We start from the raw sequence: 25,551 nt of genomic DNA, 5'->3' as shown, positions 1-25,551 counted from the left end.
CTCGCTGGAGCGCCGCTGAAAACTCGCGAATCACGACGCGGCGTAAGCAGAACCTTAATTTGCCTACAGCCTCTTTAAGTACCGAGGCGCTTCCGGTAGCTTGGGCCTGACGGCGGTGGCGGCGTCCCTTCTCCCGTGTGCCCGCCGTTTGCTTGTGCTTCCCGCCATGCCCGAGCCGGCGAAATCCGCTCCCGCGCCCAAGAAGGGCTCCAAGAAAGCGGTCACCAAGGCCCAGAAGAAGGACGGCAAGAAGCGCAAGCGCAGCCGCAAGGAGAGCTACTCCATCTACGTGTACAAGGTGCTGAAGCAGGTGCACCCCGACACCGGCATCTCGTCCAAGGCCATGGGCATCATGAACTCGTTCGTCAACGACATCTTCGAGCGCATCGCCGGCGAGGCCTCCCGCCTGGCGCATTACAACAAGCGCTCCACCATCACCTCCCGGGAGATCCAGACGGCCGTGCGCCTGCTGCTGCCCGGCGAGCTGGCCAAGCACGCCGTGTCCGAGGGCACCAAGGCCGTCACCAAGTACACCAGCTCCAAGTGAGTCCCTGCCGGGACGCGGCGCCCGCCGGGGTCGCCGGCCGCCTGACTCCAAAGGCTCTTTTCAGAGCCACCCACGTTCTCGCCGAAAGGAGCTGTTCACGTACTTTGTGAAGGTGTTCCTACTTTGGCTTTTGGATTTCTCTTCCCGTACGTTAAATATATGCTTGTTAACTTCAAATATCTGTCTCTTTTTTTCAGTTTGGCGGCGAAATAGTTTAAGTTCTGGGTGAAAACGTTAATGGGGTGTAGGTTATATTGTGGTTGTCCGAGATGATTTTCTGAAACTGGCTTTGTCTATGCTGCGTACCGGTGAGCATGTACACTATTGCCAAACTGAGAAAGGCGGTGTTGATTAACTTCTGCAAGATAAAGCTTTCGGGATAAAACCACTCGTATGGTATTCCCAGTGGTAAAATGGTGGTGGTTCTTAAATCTTGCACCAATGGGTATCCGAGGTGTATGCAAAAAAGTGATAACTTTGCATTTGTTTCCAACAAATCGAGTACATTTCCTCGATTAACTGGCACCTGCCTGTATATCATCTATATGAAAATCCTTCCTTTAGGAAAATCGAAGCTGATTTTGGGGGTTTAATCCTTAATGCCTTCTCTCTGCCTCTGTTAACCAAATCCCACAAAATCTCTTTAATATGTGGTAATAGTGATTTTTTCCATTAATTGCTACTCAGAAAAATGTATCCGATTTAAAGGCTATTTTCACAATGGGAACAATATATGGGTAATTTCTGAAACAAGAAAGAGTGTGAAATGCTAGAGGAGCAGAAAGCCCCATATGGCTGGGAAAGTGAAAAGGAGGTTCATTGGCTTGACCGTTCTTGTTTTTTGGGGAACTCTTGGATTGTTTTAGGCAGGGATGTGCATAATATGACGTCATTAACCTTAAACATTACTCTGATTGCTTAGTGGATCATAGATCCTAGGTTGTCATAGATCCTGAAGTCTGATCTCCAGATCCGCAGCCTTAGCATTACCTGATAATTTATTAAGTGAAAATTTCACGAGTGCATGGGTGGCTCAATCAGTTAGGATGCCTTCAGTTCAGAGCATCCTGGGGTCAGCAGAGAGCCTGCTTCTCCCTCTCCCTCTGCTGCTCCCCCTGCTTGTGCTCTCAAATACTTTTTTAAAAAAGTGAAAATTTCAGTCCTCAGTAATGTGATCTGCTGGGTGATTCTGATGAATGCTGAAATGTGAGAGCCACTAAGAAGTCTAGACATTTTAGATTTGAATACAGCGATAATAATGGTGATAGTTAGATATGTTGAATTAGGATTATATTTTGCAGGTAAAATTAACAGGTTTTGCTGAGGAATAAGATTAAAAGCAAAACCCATAACTTTTTGTTTGAAAAACTGGTGCTGTGATCTTTGTTTTTGTTTTTTAAGATTTGTTTATTAGAGAGTTGGGGTGGGAGGAAAATAGTAAGGGAGAGAATCTCAAGCACACTGCTGAGCCGGGAGCCTGAGGCAGGGCTGATCCCAAGACTCAGATTCTGAGCTGAAATGGAGTCAGCCACTTAACGTACTGAGCCATCCAGGTGCCCTTGAACAATTGGTGCTGTTAATCAGGATGTAGTACTGGGAGGAGGTATGGGGTTGGGGCATTGAAGAGTGATCCAGAATTCTGATTTAAATTTGAAAAGCTTTTTGATATTCAGGTGGACATATGGAGTTGGCAATTTGAGAGCTGGCATGTAGAGCTCAGTGAAAAGAACACACACACACACACACACACACAGCAGTGGGGATGAAGGCTTACCCTTAAAGTAACAGACAATTTATCCTTATGTTTCCTTCAAGACTTTATTTCTTCTTATGTGTTTGGCATGAGGTACAGCTGATAGTCCTATAATATATATTACTGACTGTAGCATTTACTTTTCTCCTTCTGTTTTTCTAATAGTATCCTGATTTTGATTAAGGAATCCACTTAATCCTTTATGTGTCTCTCAAACTTGTCCATTGTAATCACCTGGAGAACTTTAAAAACTACTCATACTTGGATGCCACCTCCAGAAATTCTGATGTAAGTGTTTTGGGGAGCAGTCTGCACTTTTGAAAAAGCCCTACAGGTAATTCTGACGGGCAGGCAAATTTGAGAACCACTGTCACATGTGCTTCCCAGAAAACGGATCTTACAGGGTTGTTCTGATTGATTTAAATGTAATCCCAAACCCCTTTGCGCATTGATTAGTTCAGGAATCTGGACCAATCTAATTAGCATACACATTTTAGAAATTGAAGTAACTAAGTAAGGAAATATAGAGTGCTTTTATCTTTTGGGAAAGAAGTTTCTTTGCTTTGAAGAACCAGGAAAGATGGTGTTCTCTGGGTGTGAAGGCAAAGAATAATTACAGAGGAAGGTACATGTTAGGGGAGAATCAGAAAACTGAACCACTGATGGGAGTCATCCAACTGCAAAGCCCTGCTGAACTGCCAGACATCCAGTTAAGGCCATTTGTCTGACATACTTTAATTTAAACTAGTTTGATTCTTCAATATTTGAGAAACAATTTCCCAACATAAAAGATGATAGACCTTTTGTCCTGAAAGATCTCAAAGAGGTCAAATAAGGTAGATAAAAAAAAATAGAGGTACTCCAAGTAGACATTTGGACTGTCTTCAAGTGTTAAAATCAATATTTCACCAGGACCAGAGATTAATATTACTATCAAGAAGGAATGTCTGGGGATTTAAGGAAATCTGAGATTTCGTTTAAAAATTTAAATGGGGCACCTGGGTGGCTCAGTTGGTTAGGCATCTGCTTTCAGCTGGGGCCATGATCCTGGGATCCTGGGATGGAGCCCCACATGGGGCTCCCTGCTCAGAGGAGAGCCTACTCCTCCATCTCCCTCTGCTTGCTGCACCCTCTGCTTGTGCTGTGTCAAATCTTTTTAAAAATTAAAAAAAAAAAAGAAACTAATGTAATTCTATTGCTAAAATTTTAGTATTTGTATATGTTTCTTAGGCTGCCATAACAAAGTACCAGAAATTGAGTGGCTTAAGACAACAGAGCTTTATTATACCATACTTCCAGAGGCTAGAAATCTGAAGTCAGTGTGCTGCCAGGGCCCTGTCCCTCTGAAGGCTCTCAAGGAGAATCCTTCCTTATTTTTCAGCTTCTGGTAGCTCCAGCCATTTTTTGGCATGTGACAGCATGACTCTGACTTCTGGCTCAGTTTTCTTCCTGTGTGTTTCTTGTCATTGTCATAAAGACACTAGTCACCTGGGATTAGGGCCCACCCTAATGACCTCATTTTAAATTGATTAGAGGCATACCTCATTTTATTATGCTTTGGAGATATTGCTTTTTTTTTATATAATTGAAGGCTTGCAGCAGCGCTAACTGGAACGAGTCCATTGGCACCATTTTTCTGATACCATTTGCTCACTTAGTGTCTCGGTCACATTTCGGTCAGTCTCACAATATTTCAAACTTTTCATTATTATAAAAAGTTTGTTATGGTGATGTGTGATCAGTGATTACAGCTTGCTGAAAACTCAGATGATTGTTAGCAATAAAATGTTTTGTAAGTAAGGTATACATATTGGAGTTGACATAATGCTATTGCACACTTAATAAAATATAAACATAACTTTTATATGCACTGGGTAACCAAAAATTTCATTTGACTTGATTTACTTACAGTGGTCTGGAACCTAACCCACAGGATCTCAGAGGTATGTCTGTACATCTCTGCAAAGACCCTATTTCCAAATAAGGCTACATTCTAAGTCACTTGGGAGTGAGATTTCAACATATCTATTTATTTTCTTTTTAAATTTTTTTAAAGACTTTATTTATTCATGAGAGAAGAGAGACAGGAAGAGACACAGGCAGAAGGAGAAGCAGGCTCTGTGCAGGGAGCCCGATGTGGGACTCGATCCCCGGGACCCCAGGAGCACACCCTGGGCTGAAGGCAGGCACTAAGCTGCTGAGCTATCCAGGCGTCCCTAACATATCTTTTTAGAGGACAAAATTCAACCCGTAATAGTAGTCAACAGCTGTGATATGCTGAATATTGCCTCCAAATATGTCCACATCTAAATCCCTAGAATCTGGGAACATTACCTTATATGGCAAAGGGGACTTTACTAATATAATTTTGAAATAGGAAGATTATCCTCAATTATTTGGATGAGCCCCAAATGTAATCACCAGGGCCCTTATCAGAGTAAAACAGAAAGGTCAAGAGAGGAAAAAGGTGATGAAAGAAGAGAGAGATTTGAAGATGATATGATGCTTTGAAGAGAAAAGAAGGGACTGTGAGCAGAGAAAGGCCCTCTAGAAACTGGAAAATGCAAATGGATTCTCCCCCTTGAGCCTCTGGAGAACAGTCTTGGTTTCCACTTGATGAAACTGATTTTACACTTCTGATCTCCAGAACTGGAAGAGAATACATGTGTTTTAAGCCACAAAGCTTGTAAGAGTTGACCCTTGAACAACACATTTGAACTGCACAAGTTCACTTGTACACTTTTTTTTTATAAATACAGCACAGGACTCTTTTTTCTTAACAAAAAATATGATGTATGATGTAAGTATGATTTTAACATTTTCTTTAGCCTACTTTATTGTAAGAAAATAGTATATAATACATATAGCATAAAAACTATGTGTTAATGATTGATATTATCAGAAAGGCTTCCTTCCAGTCAATAGTAGGCTATTAGTAGTTTGGGTGGAATAAAAATTCATATGCAAATTTTAGACTGCTCAGGTGTCAGTGCCCCCAATCCATTGTTGTTCAATGGTCAACTGCAAAGACTTTCCAATTAGGCCATAGGAAACTAACAGCTATATATAGGATATTTTTTGATAATTGGAGAAATTTGAGTATGGATTGCATATACTTAATATTATTAAGTCAGTATTAAATTTGTTGAGTGTAATGATGGTATGTAATTATATAGGAGAATGTCTTTAAGGGAGATGTGCTAAAGTATTTAGGGAAAAGTGTCATGATGTTTGTAACTTAAATTGTTCAGAAAATGTGTAAGTGCATGAAAAGTCATAAGGCAATTGCAGCAAATAGTAACAACTGGTGAATCTAGGTGAAGATATGGTTGAAGATCTTTTTTTTTCAACTTTTCTGCAGGTTTGAACTTCCCCTCCTTGAGAAATTTTTTAATTGTAATTAAAGACTACTACAGAGTAGTGTCTTTACTACTAGTATAGAAGTAAAAGTGTCTAGCTTCTATCGACATCATCCATTTTATTTTTGCAATAAATTAAATCTGTTAACTGATGCAATTTCAACATGAACATATAAGATTTCTCACCTCATTAAAGGGCTTCTGTTTGAGAGTAATCGTCCATATATTACCTAGAACTCTGAATGTTATTTCTTGCTCATCATACTTGCTCTACTCATTAAAGATAATAGGGACTTACGTGATTGCACTAGTCCAAGGATACTCAAATCACATTGGCTTTGACATTTGGTTATTCTGTCTTCTAAAATCTAAGGTTAAAACTGAAGTTGGATAGGGGATTTTAGTCAAATACTGCGACTAAAGTCATTTTCAGGGAGAAAATGTATCTTGACATGTTACAGTGATTCAAAGTGTTTTCAGAAAGAGATAGATCTGCAAAAGAGCAAGAATCAGACTTTCTGCACCAAACTCCTTTCTCTTCCCTGAATTCCAGATTATCATATTTCATACTTCTGTTTGGGAATTTGTTCTTTCCTATCTGATTCCTACTTGATTTTTGCACTCGGATAGCAACCAGGAATCTCACAATTCTGTCCAAAACAGTACTCTTGGATTTCTCCCTCCAAATCTATTCATCACTCATGTCAGTAAATAGAAGCTCTAAGTGCTCTATCCAAAAACCTGCATTAATCCTCTATTCTGTCATAACCTACATTTAGTTAATCAGTTTCAGTTAAAATATCTTCACTACTTCCCAGATCTCCACTGAAACCATCTATCTCTCACCTGCTACTGTTCCCTGCTTCTACTCTTGCTCTCCTATAGTCTATTTTTTAACATAGCATCCTGGGGGAGCTTTAATAACAAGTCAAATAATGTCATTACTCTGATCAAACCCTCCAAGGGCACTCCAACTCATTTAGAATAAAACAAAATCTTTGCAATGGCCTATGAGACCTCTCCATGGCCTGTATGATCTGAACCTCAACTAACTCCCTGATCTTTTATCCCTGCAGATATTTCCTTTGCTCACTAGTATGTGCTTCAGCCATACTAGTATTGCTTATTCCTTGAACTCACCAAACTTGTGTCTGCCTCAGGGTCTTTGTAAACAATACCAGTTCTTAGAATACTCTTTTCCAAACAGGCTATGGCTCACCATCTTATTCAGGCCTCTGTTCAAATATTAACTGATCAGACCTATTATGCATGCTGTATTCTATATGTTGTACATCATAGAACATATCATTCCCTGAATATTATACTATTACACACTTCTTTCATTTGCTTGTTTTCAGCCTCCACCAACTAAAATGTAGCTTTATGTGGATAGGGACTTTTTCTTGTTTACTACTGCATCCCCAGCATGTTTTACTTATCTCAGGGTGCAAAATGTTCCCCCCCCCCTCCTTTATTGCAGGAAATGGTGTGTACACTCACAGTGGAGCCTGAACAGATGTCCGTTTTGCTTTTGGACCTGTGAGTGTAAATTCTGGTGGTAAAGGGAACTATTATTGATGGGTAATATAGTTATACTGAGTTCCCTCCACCTTTAAGAATTAGCTATTTTTAGCTTTCCTACCCATATTCAGAGATTCCTCAGAACCAAATGGTGACTAATGAAGGTAGAAAGGCAAAGTTCTATGCTATATTTGGTGCCCTGAATTAATGAGGAAATAAAACTAGTTTTGGATATATTATCAACAATTCTGGGAAAGGAAATTTTCGGAAAAAGCAAGCATCTGGGTGGTAACTGAAAACTGCCAACAGGTTCTTACCAAGTAACATGGCAGCTACGTAGTCAGGGTCAGTGCTTATCAAACATGAATCACCTGGAGTGTTCCAGAGGCAGTTCATCCTTGCCTCACCCAATGTGCATGATTTGGGTTTGGTGGAAGTAATAGTTTTAGGGAAAAACTGATTCAGGATCAAATGGCCTTTGAACTATTCTAAGGACTGCTTTTAAACATCTAGTCTCAAAAATGGAAAAGGCCCTTTTTTTTCTCTAATATTTAGTGCCCCTATTTTCAGAGGAAGAGAAAGAATTGTTTCAGGCAAGTGACAAAACATCTTTAAGACAACTAAGTTTTAACAATGTTTCATGACGTTTTAGGATTAGCAGCCCAAGTTCTGGAAATCCCGGAGTATTTTATATACTCTTTCCTCCTTCCTTATCCAGGTTGTAAAATAGCAGAACTACCACTATGAACAATTGTGGAGCTTCTCAACACCTGAGCAAGTTTACCATGGAAAAGTGGTTTTTGTATTATCTTATTCTGATAGTTTAAGTCTCCAATTTGAGCAATATGGATTCAGTGCAGCTGAGAGGAATTTCGAATTAAGGACAGGAGCGTTGATAAACTACAAATTACTGCAATGACAGAATCAAGGCAGAGATACACAATAAAAGTTTACTTCTAGGTGGGGGGCGTGGTTTCAAAAGTATTGTTTTGCATTTTTACAAAAACATGAATCTTCCAGAGCAAGAAAAATGGCAGTAACAGGCACGTACCTAATTGCTTTAAACACTCCTTACCACTGATTTCCACAACCTGGAGACTTAGGTTGAATACCACGTCTTGTTAACCGCCCACTACTAGAGCTCTTTTTGAAAATACACGTACTCTGAGCTCTCCACAATGGTAAAGAATCAAGTTCCACCTTGAGTTCCTTTCCTGTCCTCCAAAAGAAAATATCGATACAGACCAGGGAAGCGAAGTTAAGTAATAGGAAAAAATAGGTATTTTGAAAAGTAGAGACGAAACAGCTCCTTTCGGCGAGAACGTGGGTGGCTCTGAAAAGAGCCTTTGGAGTCAGGCGGCCGGCGACCCCGGCGGGCGCCGCGTCCCGGCAGGGACTCACTTGGAGCTGGTGTACTTGGTGACGGCCTTGGTGCCCTCGGACACGGCGTGCTTGGCCAGCTCGCCGGGCAGCAGCAGGCGCACGGCCGTCTGGATCTCCCGGGAGGTGATGGTGGAGCGCTTGTTGTAATGCGCCAGGCGGGAGGCCTCGCCGGCGATGCGCTCGAAGATGTCGTTGACGAACGAGTTCATGATGCCCATGGCCTTGGACGAGATGCCGGTGTCGGGGTGCACCTGCTTCAGCACCTTGTACACGTAGATGGAGTAGCTCTCCTTGCGGCTGCGCTTGCGCTTCTTGCCGTCCTTCTTCTGGGCCTTGGTGACCGCTTTCTTGGAGCCCTTCTTGGGCGCGGGAGCGGATTTCGCCGGCTCGGGCATGGCGGGAAGCACAAGCAAACGGCGGGCACACGGGAGAAGGGACGCCGCCACCGCCGTCAGGCCCAAGCTACCGGAAGCGCCTCGGTACTTAAAGAGGCCGTAGGCAAATTAAGGTTCTGCTTACGCCGCGTCGTGATTCGCGAGTTTTCAGCGGCGCTCCAGCGAGGGGGACGAGATTATGTAAATGAACGGATGCTGGCTGAGCCACCCTATTGGTCGAACGGACAAAGCTCTGCTTTAGCCAATCGCAGTGCTCCGCAGACAATCCCGGTTCTGCCTATAAAAGGGTGAAGTGGCGGACTCTGGGGCGACTTTCTCGGTCGTCGAGCGGGAGGTGTTTGCAGTGAGCGTCGCTGTCATGTCTGGTCGTGGCAAACAAGGAGGCAAGGCCCGCGCCAAGGCCAAATCGCGCTCGTCCCGCGCCGGCCTGCAGTTCCCAGTGGGCCGCGTGCACCGGCTGCTGCGTAAGGGCAACTACGCCGAGCGGGTGGGGGCCGGCGCTCCCGTCTACATGGCGGCCGTGCTGGAGTACCTGACGGCCGAGATCCTGGAGCTGGCGGGCAACGCGGCCCGCGACAACAAGAAGACGCGTATCATCCCCCGCCACCTGCAGCTGGCCATCCGCAACGACGAGGAGCTCAACAAGCTGCTGGGCAAGGTCACCATCGCCCAGGGCGGCGTCCTGCCCAACATCCAGGCTGTGTTGCTCCCTAAGAAGACGGAGAGCCACCACAAGGCGAAGGGCAAGTGAGGCCGGCGTCCGGAAGCCCAGCCAGCCCTGGTCTCGAAGGGGACACCTGTGAAATCCAAAGGCTCTTTTAAGAGCCACCCACTCTGTCAAATAAAAGGAGTTGTATACAGTGTCCACCTCTGCCAGTCTTGTGCGGAGGCCCAAGGCGTGGAGGGGGAGAGGGGTTGTCCCTCAACGGTTCCTCGACCCCGAGCCTTGGGCGCTCGGCCTTCTTGACCTGGTCTGGTGGGTCGTGGACCTTAGGACTTGGTGGCGCAGCTGGGGGGGCCCGGACCCCCAGGGCGCAGCCACGGTCGACTCCGTCCTAAGAACTGAGAGGCGGTCCCCGACTCTTGCCTCGCGCGCAGCTCCCTCCCCAGTTCCCGAGGCCCGCGCCCCCGCCCCCACCCACACGCACGTGCACTCCCGGCCGGCAGGGCAGCGGGCAGTTTCCGGGAGTGAGTGTGGCGGGCCCGGTCCTCGGCTTAACTGAGCCGGCTTACTCCGGTAAGACTGGGTACTAGTCCCCACGTAGGTTTCTCGAGGCGGGGCCTTGCGCTCGGCAGGCGGTGGGGTGTGATGGGACAACTTTCGGACCCGAAGAGCACCGACAGGCGGGAAAAAAGATCCGCCCGACCACCGACGGGGTTCCTAGAAGGTGACCGGGCGTTTTGGGGGGGACGGGACGTAAAGGCCAGATTGAGGCTGAGTTGGGGAGACCGCGTGGGAAAGAAGGGGGGGGGACCGTGTTCTAAAGGGGGCGAAGGGCTGAGGAGGAACATTCGGACACGGTGGCGATCAAAGATGACCCCCCCCCCGCCCCCCCGCCCGCGGAAAGAAAGGAAAAACAAGCTAGGGAAGACCGTTGGCAACCTGGAGAGTAGAGAGCGAGGCGGGTGGGCGGGGCTAGGAGGATCCGCCCAGGCCAATCGGTGGCGCCGGGGAGGGTGACGTCGCGGCCAATGGACAGCCAGCGCGGGACTTTCAATTATTGCCCCGCCCAATCGGAGAGAGACGGTGCCTATAAAGACCGCTGCGGCGGGCCGGGGCCCCGTTACTCTCCCAGCCGCTTCGCCATGGCTCGTACGAAACAGACCGCCCGCAAGTCGACCGGCGGCAAGGCCCCGCGCAAGCAGCTGGCCACCAAGGCGGCCCGCAAGAGCGCGCCGGCCACGGGCGGCGTCAAGAAGCCGCACCGCTACCGGCCGGGCACGGTGGCCCTGCGCGAGATCCGGCGCTACCAGAAGTCCACGGAGCTGCTGATCCGCAAGCTGCCGTTCCAGCGGCTGGTGCGCGAGATCGCGCAGGACTTCAAGACGGACCTGCGCTTCCAGAGCTCGGCCGTCATGGCGCTGCAGGAGGCGAGCGAGGCCTACCTGGTGGGGCTCTTCGAGGACACCAACCTGTGCGCCATCCACGCCAAGCGCGTCACCATCATGCCCAAGGACATCCAGCTGGCGCGCCGCATCCGCGGGGAGCGGGCTTGAGTGAGCGCTCGGCTCGAGGTTCCATCCTATCCAAAGGCTCTTTTCAGAGCCACCCACGACGGCACTCGGAAGTAGCTGTGCCACTTCACCTCCGCCTCCTGCCCCGGGAGGGTGGGGCGGTAGGGCCGTGGGGCTCCCTACAGGTAGCGCGGAGACCGTGGGTCGGATCCCGGGCGCCGCGTCGGCGGCCAGGACCGCCTGCCAGGCGGCCGCGTGCGCGCGCGCAACTCGCCCTGCTCCCGGGGCCTTTTTCTGGGGCGTCTTGGAAGTTCCCCGCCGGGGCTCGGGGGTGTTAAGCCGTCCGCGCAGGAGATGAAGGACTTGCGGGCTCGCGAGCGGGCCGGGGCGGCGAGGAATCGATAGGGGACGCTCGGGACTAGGCGCCCGCGCCCCCCGCGCCCCCGCCGGAAGTGACTCCGAGGAGATCTGGGCGGTGGGGGGAGGGAGAATCGGTCTCGGGCTCGCCTGATCTCTGTCGCGACAAGTTCGGGATTCCTCCAGCTTCGCTTGCGCGTCGGGTATCTGTAATGCCTTCCCTGGCTTCCCCGGGCAGCGGGGGGTTTAGCGGGTGCCACTCTCCCCGCCCCCCTTACTCCACCCAGTGTGTCCGGGGTCCCTCGTGCGCCTGAGGGACTTTGCCAGAGGCCTTACGCCCGCCCGGGCACACTCCCTCTCCCCAATCTTGCGCGCCCCCCCCCCCCAACACACACCCCCGCCCGCCTTCCTAATGCCCGTGGACCTTAGGGAAGGCAGCATGGGCAGCTCCAGGCCGGAATGGGCCAACTCCGGGGACAGAGGGTCCGGCTTCTGTGGCCCAGCATTCCGTTCGGGGAGTCCTGTGGGCTTCGTTAGAGCAGCAGCAGTGGGGAAGGTGGGCCAGGATGCAAAAGCCCCCGTCACCAAGGCACCGCCCCCGGGGACCTCTCGTCGAGTATCCTTTCCTGCTCACGTCCATAGGAGGAGACTTGTTCTTTCAGAACAAGTTCAGGATTCCTCAGCTTTAAGTATACTTAATTCCTGCCTTTCTAGCCGGTAGCATGACCCCTCCTAACCTCTCCCTCTAAGCCAAAATCGAGATGGAACCGGGGCTGGGGGTGGAGGGCAGGAATATGTCTGACCCAAGGCTATTTGGGTGAGCTGCTCTTCGTTGGTCCTCTCTCTGCATCGGTTCATAACAGTGAGACTCCCGTGTGTTCTGGGAACGTCGCTAAAAACTTCGCCTGTGTGTGGATTCTCTCTCCACGCTCGGTTTGTCTGTTTTCTTCAGACAGGTGGGAACTCTCTTCAGGTATCTGAGGGGTTACCCAGAGAAAGGAGAGATGTGGGGATTCTGGGCTCAAGTTCTTGGAAGAGAATAAAGAGGTACAACATGGTCCCCCTCAGGGAAATGAAGTTCCCCACTACTAGGAAATAACGAGGGTGTGGGCCTTAGGGATGATTTCTTGTACCATTTGGCAAGTGGATTTGCAAGCCCTCTTGGTGAGGTGGGCCCAAGTGTTGCAGAACCCCCTCCACAGAGCTGAGGTGCAAAGGCTCTTTCGATCTTAGATGACACCTTTTTTCAAAAAAGATTTTAGTTATCTATTCATGAGATACAGAGAGAGAGAGAGAGAGAGGCAGACATAGGCAGTGGGAGAAGTAGGCTCCATGCAGGGAGCGGGACCTGGGACTCAATCCTGGGTCTCCAGGATCAGGCCCTGGGCTGAAGGTGGCGCTAAACAGCTGAACCACCCGGGCTGCCCATGACCCTTCTTTTTAACCTTAGTCACTTACTTCACCTGGAATAGGCCAAGACTTAGGTTTTCTGTTTTGTCATAGTCCAGTGACAGGTTAAACATTCCAATAAGAATTCACAAGAAGAGGAAAGGTAGGAAACTTGGTCTCTAAAGCTCCTGTTGCCTCTTCTGAAATGTGTCAGAAAGCAGGAAATCAGTGTATTTTTTTGGTAGGAACTGTGGCCCTTCCTCCAGGGTCACAGCAAGCTCCAGAGTATGGCCCCCCAGTTCCTATTCAGAACCGCTCTTTCCTGCTTAGACCCTCATTACAGAATAGATCCGTGGTCCTGGGTCTGTTCTCTGAATTAAGAAGTAGTAACTTTTGGTGGGGGCACCACCTTTGCACCCATCATCTCATCCATCTATGGCAAACCTTTCAGGGATGTAACAGGGCTTTCTGAGATACAATCTGAGGCTCTCAAGTGTGGCTGAACAGACCCTGGAAACTGATGTTGGTACAGGTGTCACTAATCAAATATCCTGTGTTTGCCCACAATATCACATTGCTTTCATTTACCAGTCTGAGGACCTCTAAAGGAAGTCTTCCTGTCTGAACCTCAAAGGGAAATTTATTGGCATTGTTGATACCCAGTCAGGAATAGAATAAAATCTTCTGTTCCTGCTACTGTAAAAGTCTTCCCTCCCAACAGTCTTTCAAATCTTATTTGTTTAGGAGACCGACACAAACTGAGTACATCAATATGAGATAACAATTTAAAATGTAAGTTTTCGCATTTAATAATCTATAATGAAATCATTTTCTACTCTCAGATGAGAGTTAAAAGATAGGTAAGGACAAGGTATATAAGTGCTCTTTCTGTAATAATTAGCTTCTACACGGCCAGCTGACCTGCCGGAAAAGTTTACCTTGAGCCAGGGATTCTTAAGAAGTGAAAAACAGTCTTTGCTCAGATTTAAATCTGCCTCAGGGTAGTGGGTATGTGTACATATGTAGAGGTAAATTACATGGTATGGCCCTGTTGACACCACTTTTGCTTCTTTTTTTAAGATTTTATTTTCATTTATTCACAGACACAGAGAGAGAGGCAGGCAGAGAAACAGGCAGAGGGAGAAGCAGGCTCCCCACAGGGAGTCCAATGCTGGACTCGATCCTGGATCCCCTGGGATCAGGCCCTGAGCCGAAGGCAGATGCCCAACCGCTGAGCCACCCAGGTGTCCTACTTTTGCTTCCTTGGAAGAGGACTTGGGCATCTGGGTTCACACCCTCCCCTGGTCATCCTTCTCCACATCCCTATCTCAACCTTCTCATATTCTCCTCCTCTTTCTCTGTGAGGCCCACCAATATTCCTGGTTTCATCCATGCTGGCCTCGGCTTTTTCTTCTTTGCAACTCAAAGGAGATCATGGATTCCCTGCTTGCCATATCTCTGCCTTCCTAAAAGTGCTCCAAATGGGTGTTTTCTGCTGAGCTCCCTGTCTTGAGTGTACACCAATATTTCTAACTCCCTTGTGGCCAGATCCTTATGGATAAGTAATAGGCACTTCAAACTCATCTTATTTCTAAAAGTGCATCATCTTGCTTCCCAAAGCTACTTTCCCTCTTCCATATTCCCTATCTTGCTAAAAAATACCTTCATCCCCCAGTCTGTTCAGGGCAGAAGTACCTTCCTCTTGCCCTTTGTCCAAATTTCATGAGGCACCAAATGTTACCAAATCTACTTTCTAATTTTCAATTCCATCACCCATTCTCTATCCATCCATGGTCCCTGCATTAACTGAGGCACCCACCCACTCTGATCTAGATGATTAAGTATTCCGGCTAGACTGAGCCTTGCCACTAAGCTTCCACACTGTGTGAGAGCTACTTTTTTAAAAAGCACTGTTGTGAGCTTGTCATTCTCCTGTTTTAATTTTTTCCACTCCTTCCCATTCTCTTCTGTTTAAAGTCTACCTTCTTTTGCATGATAGTTCAGAGCAATGGAGGTTAATAGCCAGTAGGGACTCTGCAGTTAGAGAACTGAAATTTGATAGCCTTACCCAAATAACAAGTGTGTGACTTCAGCAGATAAATCTCTGTAGGCCTCACTTTTCTAATTTGTCAAATGGGGACAATAGCATCTTGCTAATAGTGTTTTGGGAAATATTAAAAGTGACAATTCCTGTAAGGAACCTAGCACAATGTCTGGTCCAGAATAAACAGTTAACTTTAGCTACTCTATTAACAGTTATTAAATTTAAAAGATCCCAGTAAGAATATACATTAATACTATATACATTAATATACATCTAGTTCCTGGTATTTCCCAGAGCCTCCCCAGCTTTGACGCTCTGGAGCCAAACAAGTCAATTCTGGCCGCACAGAATGTCTGTAGTTCCCAAATAAACAATGTCTTCACAAATTCTGTTTCTTCTATATAGAATTTCTTTTCTCCTCTTTTTCATAGGCCCAAGAACCCATGCTCATTCTTTAAGATCCAGCCCTACGTAGCCGCCCTTTCCTCCTTCATTTCTTTGGGCCTTCCTCCTTGCCTCTCCCTCGTCATAGACTTACACCCCTTCCTGTATTCTACCCTCAGCCTTAAGCCAGCAGCATTGTTTAGGGTGAAGATCATCTTGTTTTCTCTCTTGTTCAGCCCTGTGGCATCAGCACCCAAGCAGTGCCAGGCCTGCCACAGGTAGTCAGGAAATGCTTCACAAGGGAGCTGCCCTTTGACTCTTATAGGAAAAAGTTGGAACAAGATGCCCTAGTTCTTGGGGTCCTTGCAGTTATAGATCAGGAGCAGGTCTGAACTGGACTTCTGCAAAGAACTTCCAAGATCCTTAGGGTGTGTCTTGGAACATGGGGGCAAGAAACTTCCCATGGGCAGGGTATCTGGTAAACCTGTTTCTGGTGATAGTAACTGAGAAAAGAGTTCCCTGAACTATATCCCCACCAACACCCTCAATCTGTTCCTGGATGCAGATGATCTGGGGAGGAATGTCTGTCTTTATATCCCCAAAGACCTCTGATTCAGCCCTGCTAATTGGATTTTTTTGGGGATGTGATAGGGGGATGGAGGGGTGATCAGGAGCATACAGAGAAGTGGGAAGAAGAGGAGGGATGGCAGAGGAGAGAAGGGGAATGGAAAATGAAGTTCAGAGTCCTTGCTGCTACGAACTAGGGTTGAAGCCTGAGGCCCTTTGCTGATAGGACCAGGGCTCCTAACCCCTAACCAGGAAAAGACTCTGAAGAGAAAAGACTGGGATCTCTATATCTTCACTTGTAAAGCAGGATCATAATTGCACTCACATTAGTAATGTCATGAGGCTGAAAAAACACCACACAAGATGCTTGGAACAGAGCCTTACATGTGGTCATAAATCAGTATTATATTAATTACATTATTAATATCGAAGATAGAAATATTAGTGACATTAATATGAATTGATGCAAGTCCAAGTTACAACCATGTCAGGTTACAATCATGACACATAAAAATTGACGAATAATTTTAAATATACAACCAGCTTCTAGACTGTGTGGCTCAGGCAGTAATAATATCCAGGTCCAGGTTCCTAGATGGTTTATGGCTCATTTTCATGGCTCAACTCTCATCATTCAATTTCACAATAACCCTGGGAGGGAGGAAGGCTTTAAAAAAAATTTTTTTTTAATTCTTATTGAATACTTGAAGAAACAAAACCTGATGAGTGCAACACACGTGGGAATGTGGGTTGCCCAGCCAGAGAATAGCCTTGAGCTTGAGTCTTGTGTTTTGCTTTTCATTTTATATTAGACTAATAGCTTCAGAAGAAAGCAATATATGTAATAGTTACAGAGATATAGTATTACTGTATAGCTATAGTAGCTCTGATTTCTGTTGACTTCAAACTACATTACTACCTACTGCATATTCACCCTCATCTAAAAATCAAAACAAGTTGTACAAATGGATTCCCATCCCCTCTTAGGAGATGCACCTTGATATTTTCAATCCTATTATACTCCATTAATAAGAGATACAGTTTCCTGTTTTCTGAATCCATTTTCTGGCTGCTTCTGGTTTACAACCTGCAACTGAAAATCACTACAACTGAGAAAATTATGAAGAACACAGTAAAATCATCACTGAAATGAATAATTATTTTGTTTAGCAGGAATCCCAGCATCTCTTCATACCTAGAAGGACATCTATGAGTTTGCAGCATCTGTGGGAATCATTTCTTTGGGCTGTGTGAGGAGCCATGCAGCATAACGGATGGCATGCTGTGGCAGGTGGCAGACAGAGAAGTTTTGATGAGTTCTCCAGAAGTTCAGAGGGAAAGGTCACTTTTTTTTTTTTTTAAGATTTTATTTATTCATGAGAGTCAGAGAGACAGAGACACAGGCAGAAGGAGAAGCAGGCTCCCTGCGGGGAGCCTCTCATGAGGGACTTGATCCCAAGACCAGGACCCGAGCCAAAGGCAGACACTCAAACTCTGAGCCACCTAGGTGCCTGGGGAAAGGTCACTTGTAACAGGGACTCAGGGAGCTCTTCCTGTAGGCTGGAAGTACAATGAAAGTGCCTGGCTGAGGTAGGTAGACCAATCCAGACAGAGGAACCAAAGAAAGACAAGGAGAACTGTGTGTGGTGGCTGGTCCACAGGGTGGGCCAAGGTCAGGAATGAAAAATGACTTTTTGGTGGTGGGGACTTTGAGGTCAGCTTATTGGTCTTTTGGGGGGTCAGCATGTCAAAACTGGGGAGGGGTCCATTTTATTCTGTCAACAGTGTAGGGGGAAGGATTACAGAAGAGGAAGCAGAATATTTAACATAGAGATGCTCAGAAATATTAGTGGGAGTATAGCTTAGGGGCACCTGGGTGGCTCAGTAGGTTAAGCGTCTAACTCTTGACTTTGGCTCAGGTCATGACCTAAGGGTCGTGAGATGGAGCCCTATGTCAGGCTCACACTTGGCATGGAGCCTTCTTAAGATTTTCCCTCTCCCTCTGCCCCTCCCCCCCAACTTGTACACATGTGCTCCCTCTCTCAAAAAATATAAAGAAATATCAGTAATTGGAGGAAGGCAAATTAAAGCAATAGGAGATGTCACTTTACTCTGGATACTCTGGGAAATATTGGAAAGCTGAATAATGTGAAGGGTTATCCAAGATGGAGGGCTCAGATGATTGGCACCCTACTGGTGGGGTGTGGAACTAGGGCAGCCATTCTGAAGAGCAGCCTGGAACTTTGCCCAATTAAGGATACACATCTGTTTTTGGATATTTATTCAAAACCTCATACAGGTCTATCAGTGCACATGACAAGGATGGTGGGACATAACATTAAAAATAATGTGGGCATTTGTCACTGGGAGAGTAGATGGAGAAAGTGTGGTGGATTCACTCCATGGAGGACTCTGCAGCAGAAAGGGTGGATGAAAGGGACACATAACAAGGACAGACCTTAAAAACATAGTTCTGAGGGAAACGCGACAATAATCAGAATTCAATGTAAAACACGATTTACATAAATCAAAAATACATTAATATATTTTGTAATACATAGAAACAAGATACTTTAAGCATAATAGAATGGTTTTCTACATGGAGTGAAGGAAAGTTCGGGAAATGAGGAAAAGAAAACAAGGCAAGGGAGGGAAGCGCCTTAAGCAGGTGGGTAACAGAATCAGAGAGGTATATAAAGAAGGTTAATCTGGATGAAGGTACAAGAGGAGTCAGAGGTGAACAGTGCCCAAGGCAGGAGGCCTAGTCACAGGCCACACGGACGTAGCAGATGACGGGTGCTGAGGATGAGAACAAGGAAACCAGACACAGCAATGGAGTAGAGGGAAAATTTTGACATTTTTGGACATAGAAGATTGCCTGAGCCTGGGTGGGGGAAGGAACAGATGAGGTTGTTGTGGCAAAAAGTAATCAAAGGTATCTTGGGACCTCCCTGCCTGAAGGACTAGAAGGATCAAGCCACCTTCACAGGAAAAGGCAGCCTGGAAGAAGGCGCTGCTGAGGGGGTCACTTCAAGCCACACAGTGTCAGAGCTGTCAATAGGCAGTGGGAAGTAGCCCAGTCCTTCAGGCAGCCAGGAATATAGATCGGGAGGTAGATATAGAGACCCAGCTGGATTCTCTCATCTGTCCTCAGGAGCTAGAGAAACACTTGGAGTTCTTGAGAAGAGCTTGAAAAGAGAAGGTCCAAAGGACAGGCCTCTTAGGAACATCTACACCACTGAAGGATCTAGTGGGAATGGAAGCTGGTTTTGTCCCAAAACCAGAGGAAAACTATGAGAAAATTGGACAAGATGGGGTCCTTACCATCATCAGTATTGTATGGTTTTATTAAATGAATATGGCAAATGTATTAAGATCCTATTATTCATGATTTGAAAATTTTAGACAAATATTTCAGTAAGATTCAAGAGCACCATAATGTATTAGAGAATACCAAGTAATTTATGCTACATAAACATCAGTTTCTTGCTTTGTAAAATAATGTTTACCTTATGGGGTTATTCTAAGATTTGAAATGGTACATGGTAGGTATTCAATATATGGAAACTATTACACATTCTTTTATTTAAAAATTAATTCAAATCAGGGACGCCTGGGTGGCTCAGTCAGTTAAACACCTGTCTTTGGCTCAGGTCATGGTTCTGTCTGGAGTCCTGGGATTGAGCCCCAGTTGGGCTCCCTGCTCAGTGGGGAGTCTGCTCCTCCCCCACCTTGTGCACATGCTCGCTCACTCTAGCTCTCATTCTCTCAAATAAAATCTTTTAAAAATTAATTCAAACCAAAGAGAGATATCTAAATTCAACCCAAATACCCACCTCAAATTTTGGGAATGGGGTTTCCGTGCCTCCTGCCATCACCATCTCTTTTTCCAATATCTTCTTGAGTCCTGCTGCCACCATTCTTGTCCAGGATCCTCTATGGTTTACAACAGCCTCCTTATTGGTTTCACTTTCTTATTCTCGGCCCACTTCAGTCCAGCTTGCACCCAAAAGATCACTCTCAACTTACCCATAGTCAACCCAGATCTCTAGGCTTTATTCTTTTGAGTCTAATATCCTCTGCCTGGTCTCAGGTTCCAAGATTCAGCTCTTTAGGGTATGGTTAGCTGTGGTATTGTGCTATATAAGAAATATATATTTGGTCTTTGTCCCAGTTAAGCTTTCTCTAATTCTGTATAAACTCTATATAAACTTCTGTCTCAATCTGCCTCATTCTTATTAAAGGATGCAGTTTTTCATTTAATGGATATTATTTACTCAGACTCATGTTAATGGATATTCAGGTATTTTCCAGATTTTTGCCACTAAAAACACTGCCGCAATTTATTGTCTTTGTGCATATAAATATAAATAACCTGGAGTACATTTTCCAGTAATTTTGATAGTTACTGCTATTTGGAAAAATTGTTTTCCAAAAGTTTTGGTATACCTGGCTCTGGACATTAGCAAACTTTTAAATTTGGCTGGTTTGTTATTTGGTTCTGAATCTCATAGTCCCTCTCAGACACCAGGAGAAATAAGAAGTCAGGTGTACCCTGATCTTGCAAACTTTCTTAAGGCAGGGGGTCCTCTCCAGCCCATTGGGGCCCCTGCTCAGGGCTAAACTTTGAGCTCATGAGTAAGTATTCCTTAGCCAGGTTGCGATTTGGGGTTTGTTTCTTTAGTTGATCTTTTTTCCTTCCTCTCTTCCTTTGCTACTTGGTTTTTGCGTTTACTGTTTGAGAGGTTATTATTACATTTCATCTTACTGCATTGCAAAGTAGAAAAGGAAATGAAGGGCTGGTGGCCACTTGGGTTTGTCAGGATGAACTCCTGGGCCCTTGCTCACCCCCATTCCATCCTGGTCCTTGGTTCTGTAGGCTCAGAAATCTCATTTTGTTGGTAGGCTGGGGGGGGTGGGCTCCAAGGGCCTAGATCCCACTGACCAGACTCTTAAGGAACAAATGCATATACCCTAATACTAATTGTTATTAATAGGTAGTAGCATTTATTGAGTGCCATAGTACCAACTGCTTTGTAAATATTAATAATACATGTTATTCACGTAAAACCCTGTTACGGTAGGTATTCTTTTCCTCCTAATGCTACTAATAAAGAAAATGAGGTTCAGAGATTAAGGAATTTCCCCAAGGTTTCACTACTAGTAAAGTTAAGTGTGTTAGTTTAGTTAACTAAATAAGTAAAGTTAAGATCTTAACCTGAATGGTCTGGTTCTAGAAATCATGCTCTCTGGATATGCTACCTAGAGTCAGATACCATCTGCCTTGGAGGGTACCTGGGTGGTCACAATGCCATGGTTGTGTTTCCTCCCCTTGTTTCCAGCCCCCTTCTATAATATAGTTGTTGTGGGGGATCCCTGGGTGGCTCAGCAGTTTGGTGCCTGCCTTCGGCCTGGGCTATGATCCTAGAGTCCCGGGATCAGGTCCCACATCAGGCTCCCTGCATGGAGCTGGCTTCTCCCTCTGTGTCTCTCTGCCTCTCTGTCTCTCATGAATAAATAAATGAAATTAAACAAAATATATATATATGTATATATAGTTGTTGTGGTAAGAAATTACTTTGCTATGTTCATGGTTTCCCACTCTATCACTGGACAAGCAATCCCAGAGTTCACTGAACACAAAGGCTCATAGGCCAAATGAAGAGAAATAGATCAAATCACACAATTAATTGAATCCATTTAACACATACAACAAGAAGGAAGGGGAAAGTAACGGGGAAGGTTAACACACCTAGAAGAGGGTACAGTGATGGACACAGTGTCCAACCCTGACTTACACAATCTGTTGTGCCTAGATCTGCTGCATCAGACATCCCTACTACTGGTGCTGCAGGTCAAAGGAATTTATAGCTGAGCATGAGTGAGGAGGCGGGAGGTGCCTGAAGCTAATTTATGCTCACCTGATCACGAGTAATCTGCAGAAGAGCTATGGATTGCCCTGTGGGTAGCATGCAGGGCATATTCGGTCACAACAGGTATCACCAATGGATGGCTGATTTAAGGCTTGAATACTGGGTACCTCCGGTACCTCATGAATATTCAACATGGTTCTTGGCCCTTCCACTCCTTCCTAAATCTATGTTTACCAAACATACTCTATTTCTGTTAACATGTCTCAGAAGCCATGCTTATTTGTCATTTACAATTAGTTTCTTCTCAATTCATTTCTCTTACTATAGAAGAATTGAATACTTGAATTTTTTTTTTTTTTTTGAGAGAGAGAGAGAGAGAGAGAGAGAGAGAGAGATAGAGAGAAAGAGGGTTGGTGGAAGCAGGAGAGAGTCCGGGAGAGAGTCTTAAGCAGGCTCATGCCCAGTGCAGAACTTCAAGTGTGGCTCGATCTCACAACCCTGAGATCATGACTGAGCAGAAATCAAGAGTCAGATACTTATCCGACCGAGCCACCCAGGTGCCCCAAGAATTAAATATTCTTTTTTCTTTCTTAAATTTATTCATGAGAGACAGAGAAAGAGAGAGAGGCAGAGACACAGGCAGAGGGAGAAGCAGGCTCCATGCAGGTAGCCCGATGTGGGACTCGATCCCGGGTCTCCAGGATCACGCCCTGGGCTGAAGGCGGGCTCCAAACTGCTGAGCCACCCGGGGATCCCAGAATTGAATATTCTTAAGTAATACTTTTAATACATAACAGTCAACCCAGCTGGGGAATCTATTTGATTCTTTACGATGACCACATTTTCCTGGTTTAATCCTGAAAAATATGGCCCTGCCAACCTGTTCATACCTCTTTACCCACTGTCTACGTTCCTCTTGAAATTTTGGCTATACTGATTCCCCTCCCCACTAGTTACAGAGTGTGTAAGAACTAGATTGGGTGAAATTGGCAATAAATACATTAACTTTAATTTCTTTTTATGTCACTTCAGGGCTTTAATCTTTCACATAAATCTCTTGAATTTTAACACATTTCTGTGAAAAAGACAGGAATTCTCAGTAATGCTAAACATGAGAAACCTGAACTTTGACAAAGTTAGGAGTTGTCATGGTTCATATAGCCCAGGTTATCTATCTATCTAATGATAGAGGGAAAGCTATACATGCTTATTTTAAGAAATTCAAACAATTCAGAAATGTTCAACAAATGTAACAGGAAACCCAAACCAATAAATCCTTCTTAAATATTTATAAACCTTCCTGGTAATTCTGTATACAGCCATACATATTTATATATATACTAGTAACATTTTGTGTACATGGTAGTTCAGTTCTTTTGGTTCAAGTAGAGAAATAACACAGCCATCAATAATTAGAATATGAAGTACAGAGTGAAAGGCTTCAAAGGAAGAAAATAAGAATGTAGTTAAAGATGACTCAGGAGCAGCTAGCCTGGGTTTCTGGGAAGAAAATGCAGCTATTCAGACAAGAAGGGAGCCTGGAAAGGGAAGATAAGACTGCAAACTAAAAACAAACAAATAAATAAAATAAAAATAAAAGATTTAAAAAAATTTTAAAAAAATAAAAAAAATAAAAGACCACAAACTGATCCATTGTGAACTTTGATTAGCCACTGGGACACTTAAGTGCCTTTACTTCCACATGGAAGTAGACCTACAGACTAGATTCTATAATCATTTATATATAGTCTAGTGGAAGTCCTGAAATCACCCAAGGAGGGAACAGATGGCAGCCAGGGCTGGTTTACAGAGAGCATCTGAGTCACTCAAGGGTGGAAATGAGAAATAAGTTATTTCATTAGAGATTAAAGAGATTAAATAGCAACATATTCCTTACTATTACAGACAGTTAAGGACAATAACAAACAGCCATTTATTAGCACAAAAAGATGCATAATGTGTATTTGGTAATTTAGCAATACTCAGAGGCTGGATCCAGCTAACAGAAGATTCAATTATGCCATATAATTGTTTTTAGTTAATGAGACAAGATAGGAACAAGAATTCCTATTAAAATCACTGTAAAGAAGAGGCATAATTAATAGGTAAAGGACCACTGCTTGGAGAAACTTAAGACAAAAAAAGTATCCACTGATTATAAAATTCAATACTATTAACAACTCAAGCCAATATTGTTTAGGAAAACAAGGTGGCTACATTTTTCTTTTTTTTTTTTTTTTTTTTTTTTTTTTACATTTTTCACTCATACATCTTTTGTTTGCCACAAATGCTTTGAGGAAATAAGTAGTTTTACCTTTTTCCTTCTGTAACATTTTGTACTACAGAAAATTTACTAGGATCATTCACCTAGTGATTTACTTTTGTCCCTTCAAAGAAAGAAAACTTTTAACATTTTGGTAAACAAATTAGGGCAATATGTATTCAGATTTAAGTACTCTAGTTTCGGGACACCTGGGTGGCTCAGTGTTTGAGCGTCTGCCTTCTGCTGGGGGAGTGATCCTGGAGACTCAGGATTGAGTCCCACATCGGGCTTGGGCTCCCTGCATGGAGCCTGCTTCTCCCTCTGCCTGTTTGTCTCTGCCTCTCTCTCTCATGAATAAATAAAATCTTTAAAAAATAAAAAATAAGTACTCTAGTTTCATTTAAAGAAAAACTGTGAGAGAGATCAATGGTGCTCAAATCAGGTATCATAAAATCACCTGGGGGGTCTTCTTAGAATTTCTCATTCAGTAAGAATGGGTGGATCCAAGATTTTGCATTTCTAACAAGTTCCCAGGTGATCTGATGTTCCTAGATTAGAGACTACACTTTGAGAACCACTAGTTTAGAAGGACATATTTCTTGCCCATCTTCCATTGTTCTTTGAGTTTTCTTAGAACTTTTATTTCCTCCAGAATAGTTCAGTGAGGATCAGATTTATCCAATCCTTATTGCCCTTAAAATTAGAAAAAAAAAAAAAGACAAAAGACAAAAAAGCACAGTGCCATTTGCCACAAGCCCTACCTCCACAGGCAAGATTTCCCATTTCTCAGCTAGTGACTTCTGTAGTTTTAGGACTCCAATGGTAATTTTTGTCTGCATTTCTCATCGTACTGAACCAGTGCAACACGGGCTATTCCACCATTTATGTAAGTGTGTGTGTATGTGTGTATAAATATATAATTTTTATGTATTTTTTCCTCCCCATTCTTATAAACTGCTAGAGGGCAAATCTCTGATCCTTTGGCTTTCTGGCACCTCCATTGCTAAACACCATGTTTTAAACCGAGTTCACCGTGTGTTTGAGGCTAATGAGAGCGGCCAAGTGTGGAGACCAATAAATAACGCAAGAGCTAGCCTATCTGTGGGGAGCTGACATAGTATTTCTTCTCTCAACCACATACACAGCCAATTTTATCTGTAAAATTATAAGCCTAGAATGCTGAAAAAAATTCTACTTGCGTGTAACAGCTGCAAAACTATAATCAGGCTTAAGGATAATGTGAACCTACCACATTTTAATCCAAATCAGGACAATTTAGTAGTGCAGAGAATGGTTTACTGCATTCTTTACCAAGCTGATATAGAACAACCTGCTTCATCAAAAATTGTGCTTTCTATATTGATGGGTGTTTTCCTATGGGTCTCTACAACAGGCTCTTACAGAAAAAGTCACATACCTGAATTAACTGTATTTCAACGAAAACATTGCAAAGATAGAGAGGCAGCATCTATAAAAGCCAAGCTGATGGGGGAACAGAGGACTGGCTGAGGACAAACCACAAGTCTGGGCCGCACATTGAC

At 44.6% G+C, this 25,551-nt stretch overlaps 5 protein-coding genes across 7 annotated transcripts in view; 3 read left to right on the top strand and 2 right to left on the bottom strand.

The window, feature by feature from the left end:
* Positions 1-25,551, bottom strand: part of LOC112664031 (uncharacterized) — a 29,445-nt gene that overhangs the window by 2,133 nt on the left and 1,761 nt on the right. The window contains exons 2-4 of the mRNA XM_035700882.2: positions 13,271-13,288; positions 10,103-10,111; positions 9,897-9,903 (exon numbers count right to left, since the gene is read on the bottom strand). Of these exons, the coding sequence (XP_035556775.1) occupies positions 9,897-9,903; positions 10,103-10,111; positions 13,271-13,288 (34 nt within the window). The remainder of the gene's footprint in view (positions 1-9,896; positions 9,904-10,102; positions 10,112-13,270; positions 13,289-25,551) is intronic.
* LOC112664038 (histone H2B type 2-E) lies at positions 20-724 on the top strand. The gene has a single exon (XM_025453200.3). It carries the CDS (start codon positions 167-169, stop codon positions 545-547), a length of 381 nt encoding a protein of 126 aa, XP_025308985.1. The 5' UTR covers positions 20-166; the 3' UTR covers positions 548-724.
* On the bottom strand, positions 8,117-9,102 carry LOC112664037 (histone H2B type 2-E). Its single transcript, XM_025453199.3, has one exon. The coding sequence runs from the start codon at positions 8,956-8,958 to the stop codon at positions 8,578-8,580; it is 381 nt and encodes a 126-aa protein (XP_025308984.1). The 5' UTR covers positions 8,959-9,102; the 3' UTR covers positions 8,117-8,577.
* Positions 9,236-9,821, top strand: LOC112664033 (histone H2A type 2-A). The gene has a single exon (XM_025453195.3). It carries the CDS (start codon positions 9,317-9,319, stop codon positions 9,707-9,709), a length of 393 nt encoding a protein of 130 aa, XP_025308980.1. The 5' UTR covers positions 9,236-9,316; the 3' UTR covers positions 9,710-9,821.
* Positions 10,636-24,734, top strand: LOC112664041 (histone H3-like). 3 transcript variants are annotated; one of them, XM_049095869.1, is made up of 3 exons: positions 10,636-13,042; positions 17,048-17,215; positions 19,029-24,734. In XM_049095869.1, the coding sequence occupies exon 1, from the start codon at positions 10,651-10,653 to the stop codon at positions 11,173-11,175; it is 525 nt and encodes a 174-aa protein (XP_048951826.1). In that variant the 5' UTR covers positions 10,636-10,650; the 3' UTR covers positions 11,176-13,042; positions 17,048-17,215; positions 19,029-24,734. The 3 variants fall into 3 exon arrangements, 1 of the variants encoding a protein (XP_048951826.1); XR_007403130.1 differs by lacking the exon at positions 10,636-13,042 and adding an exon at positions 13,053-13,671 and having other exon boundaries at positions 17,045-17,215; XR_003139473.3 differs by lacking the exon at positions 10,636-13,042 and adding an exon at positions 13,054-13,671.

The sequence above is a fragment of the Canis lupus genome, chromosome 17, assembly GCF_003254725.2.
Source record: "Canis lupus dingo isolate Sandy chromosome 17, ASM325472v2, whole genome shotgun sequence".
NCBI classification, from domain to species: domain Eukaryota; kingdom Metazoa; phylum Chordata; class Mammalia; order Carnivora; family Canidae; genus Canis; species Canis lupus.
Note: the sequence above shows the minus strand (reverse complement) of the source record. Positions and strands in the feature narration are given on the sequence as shown.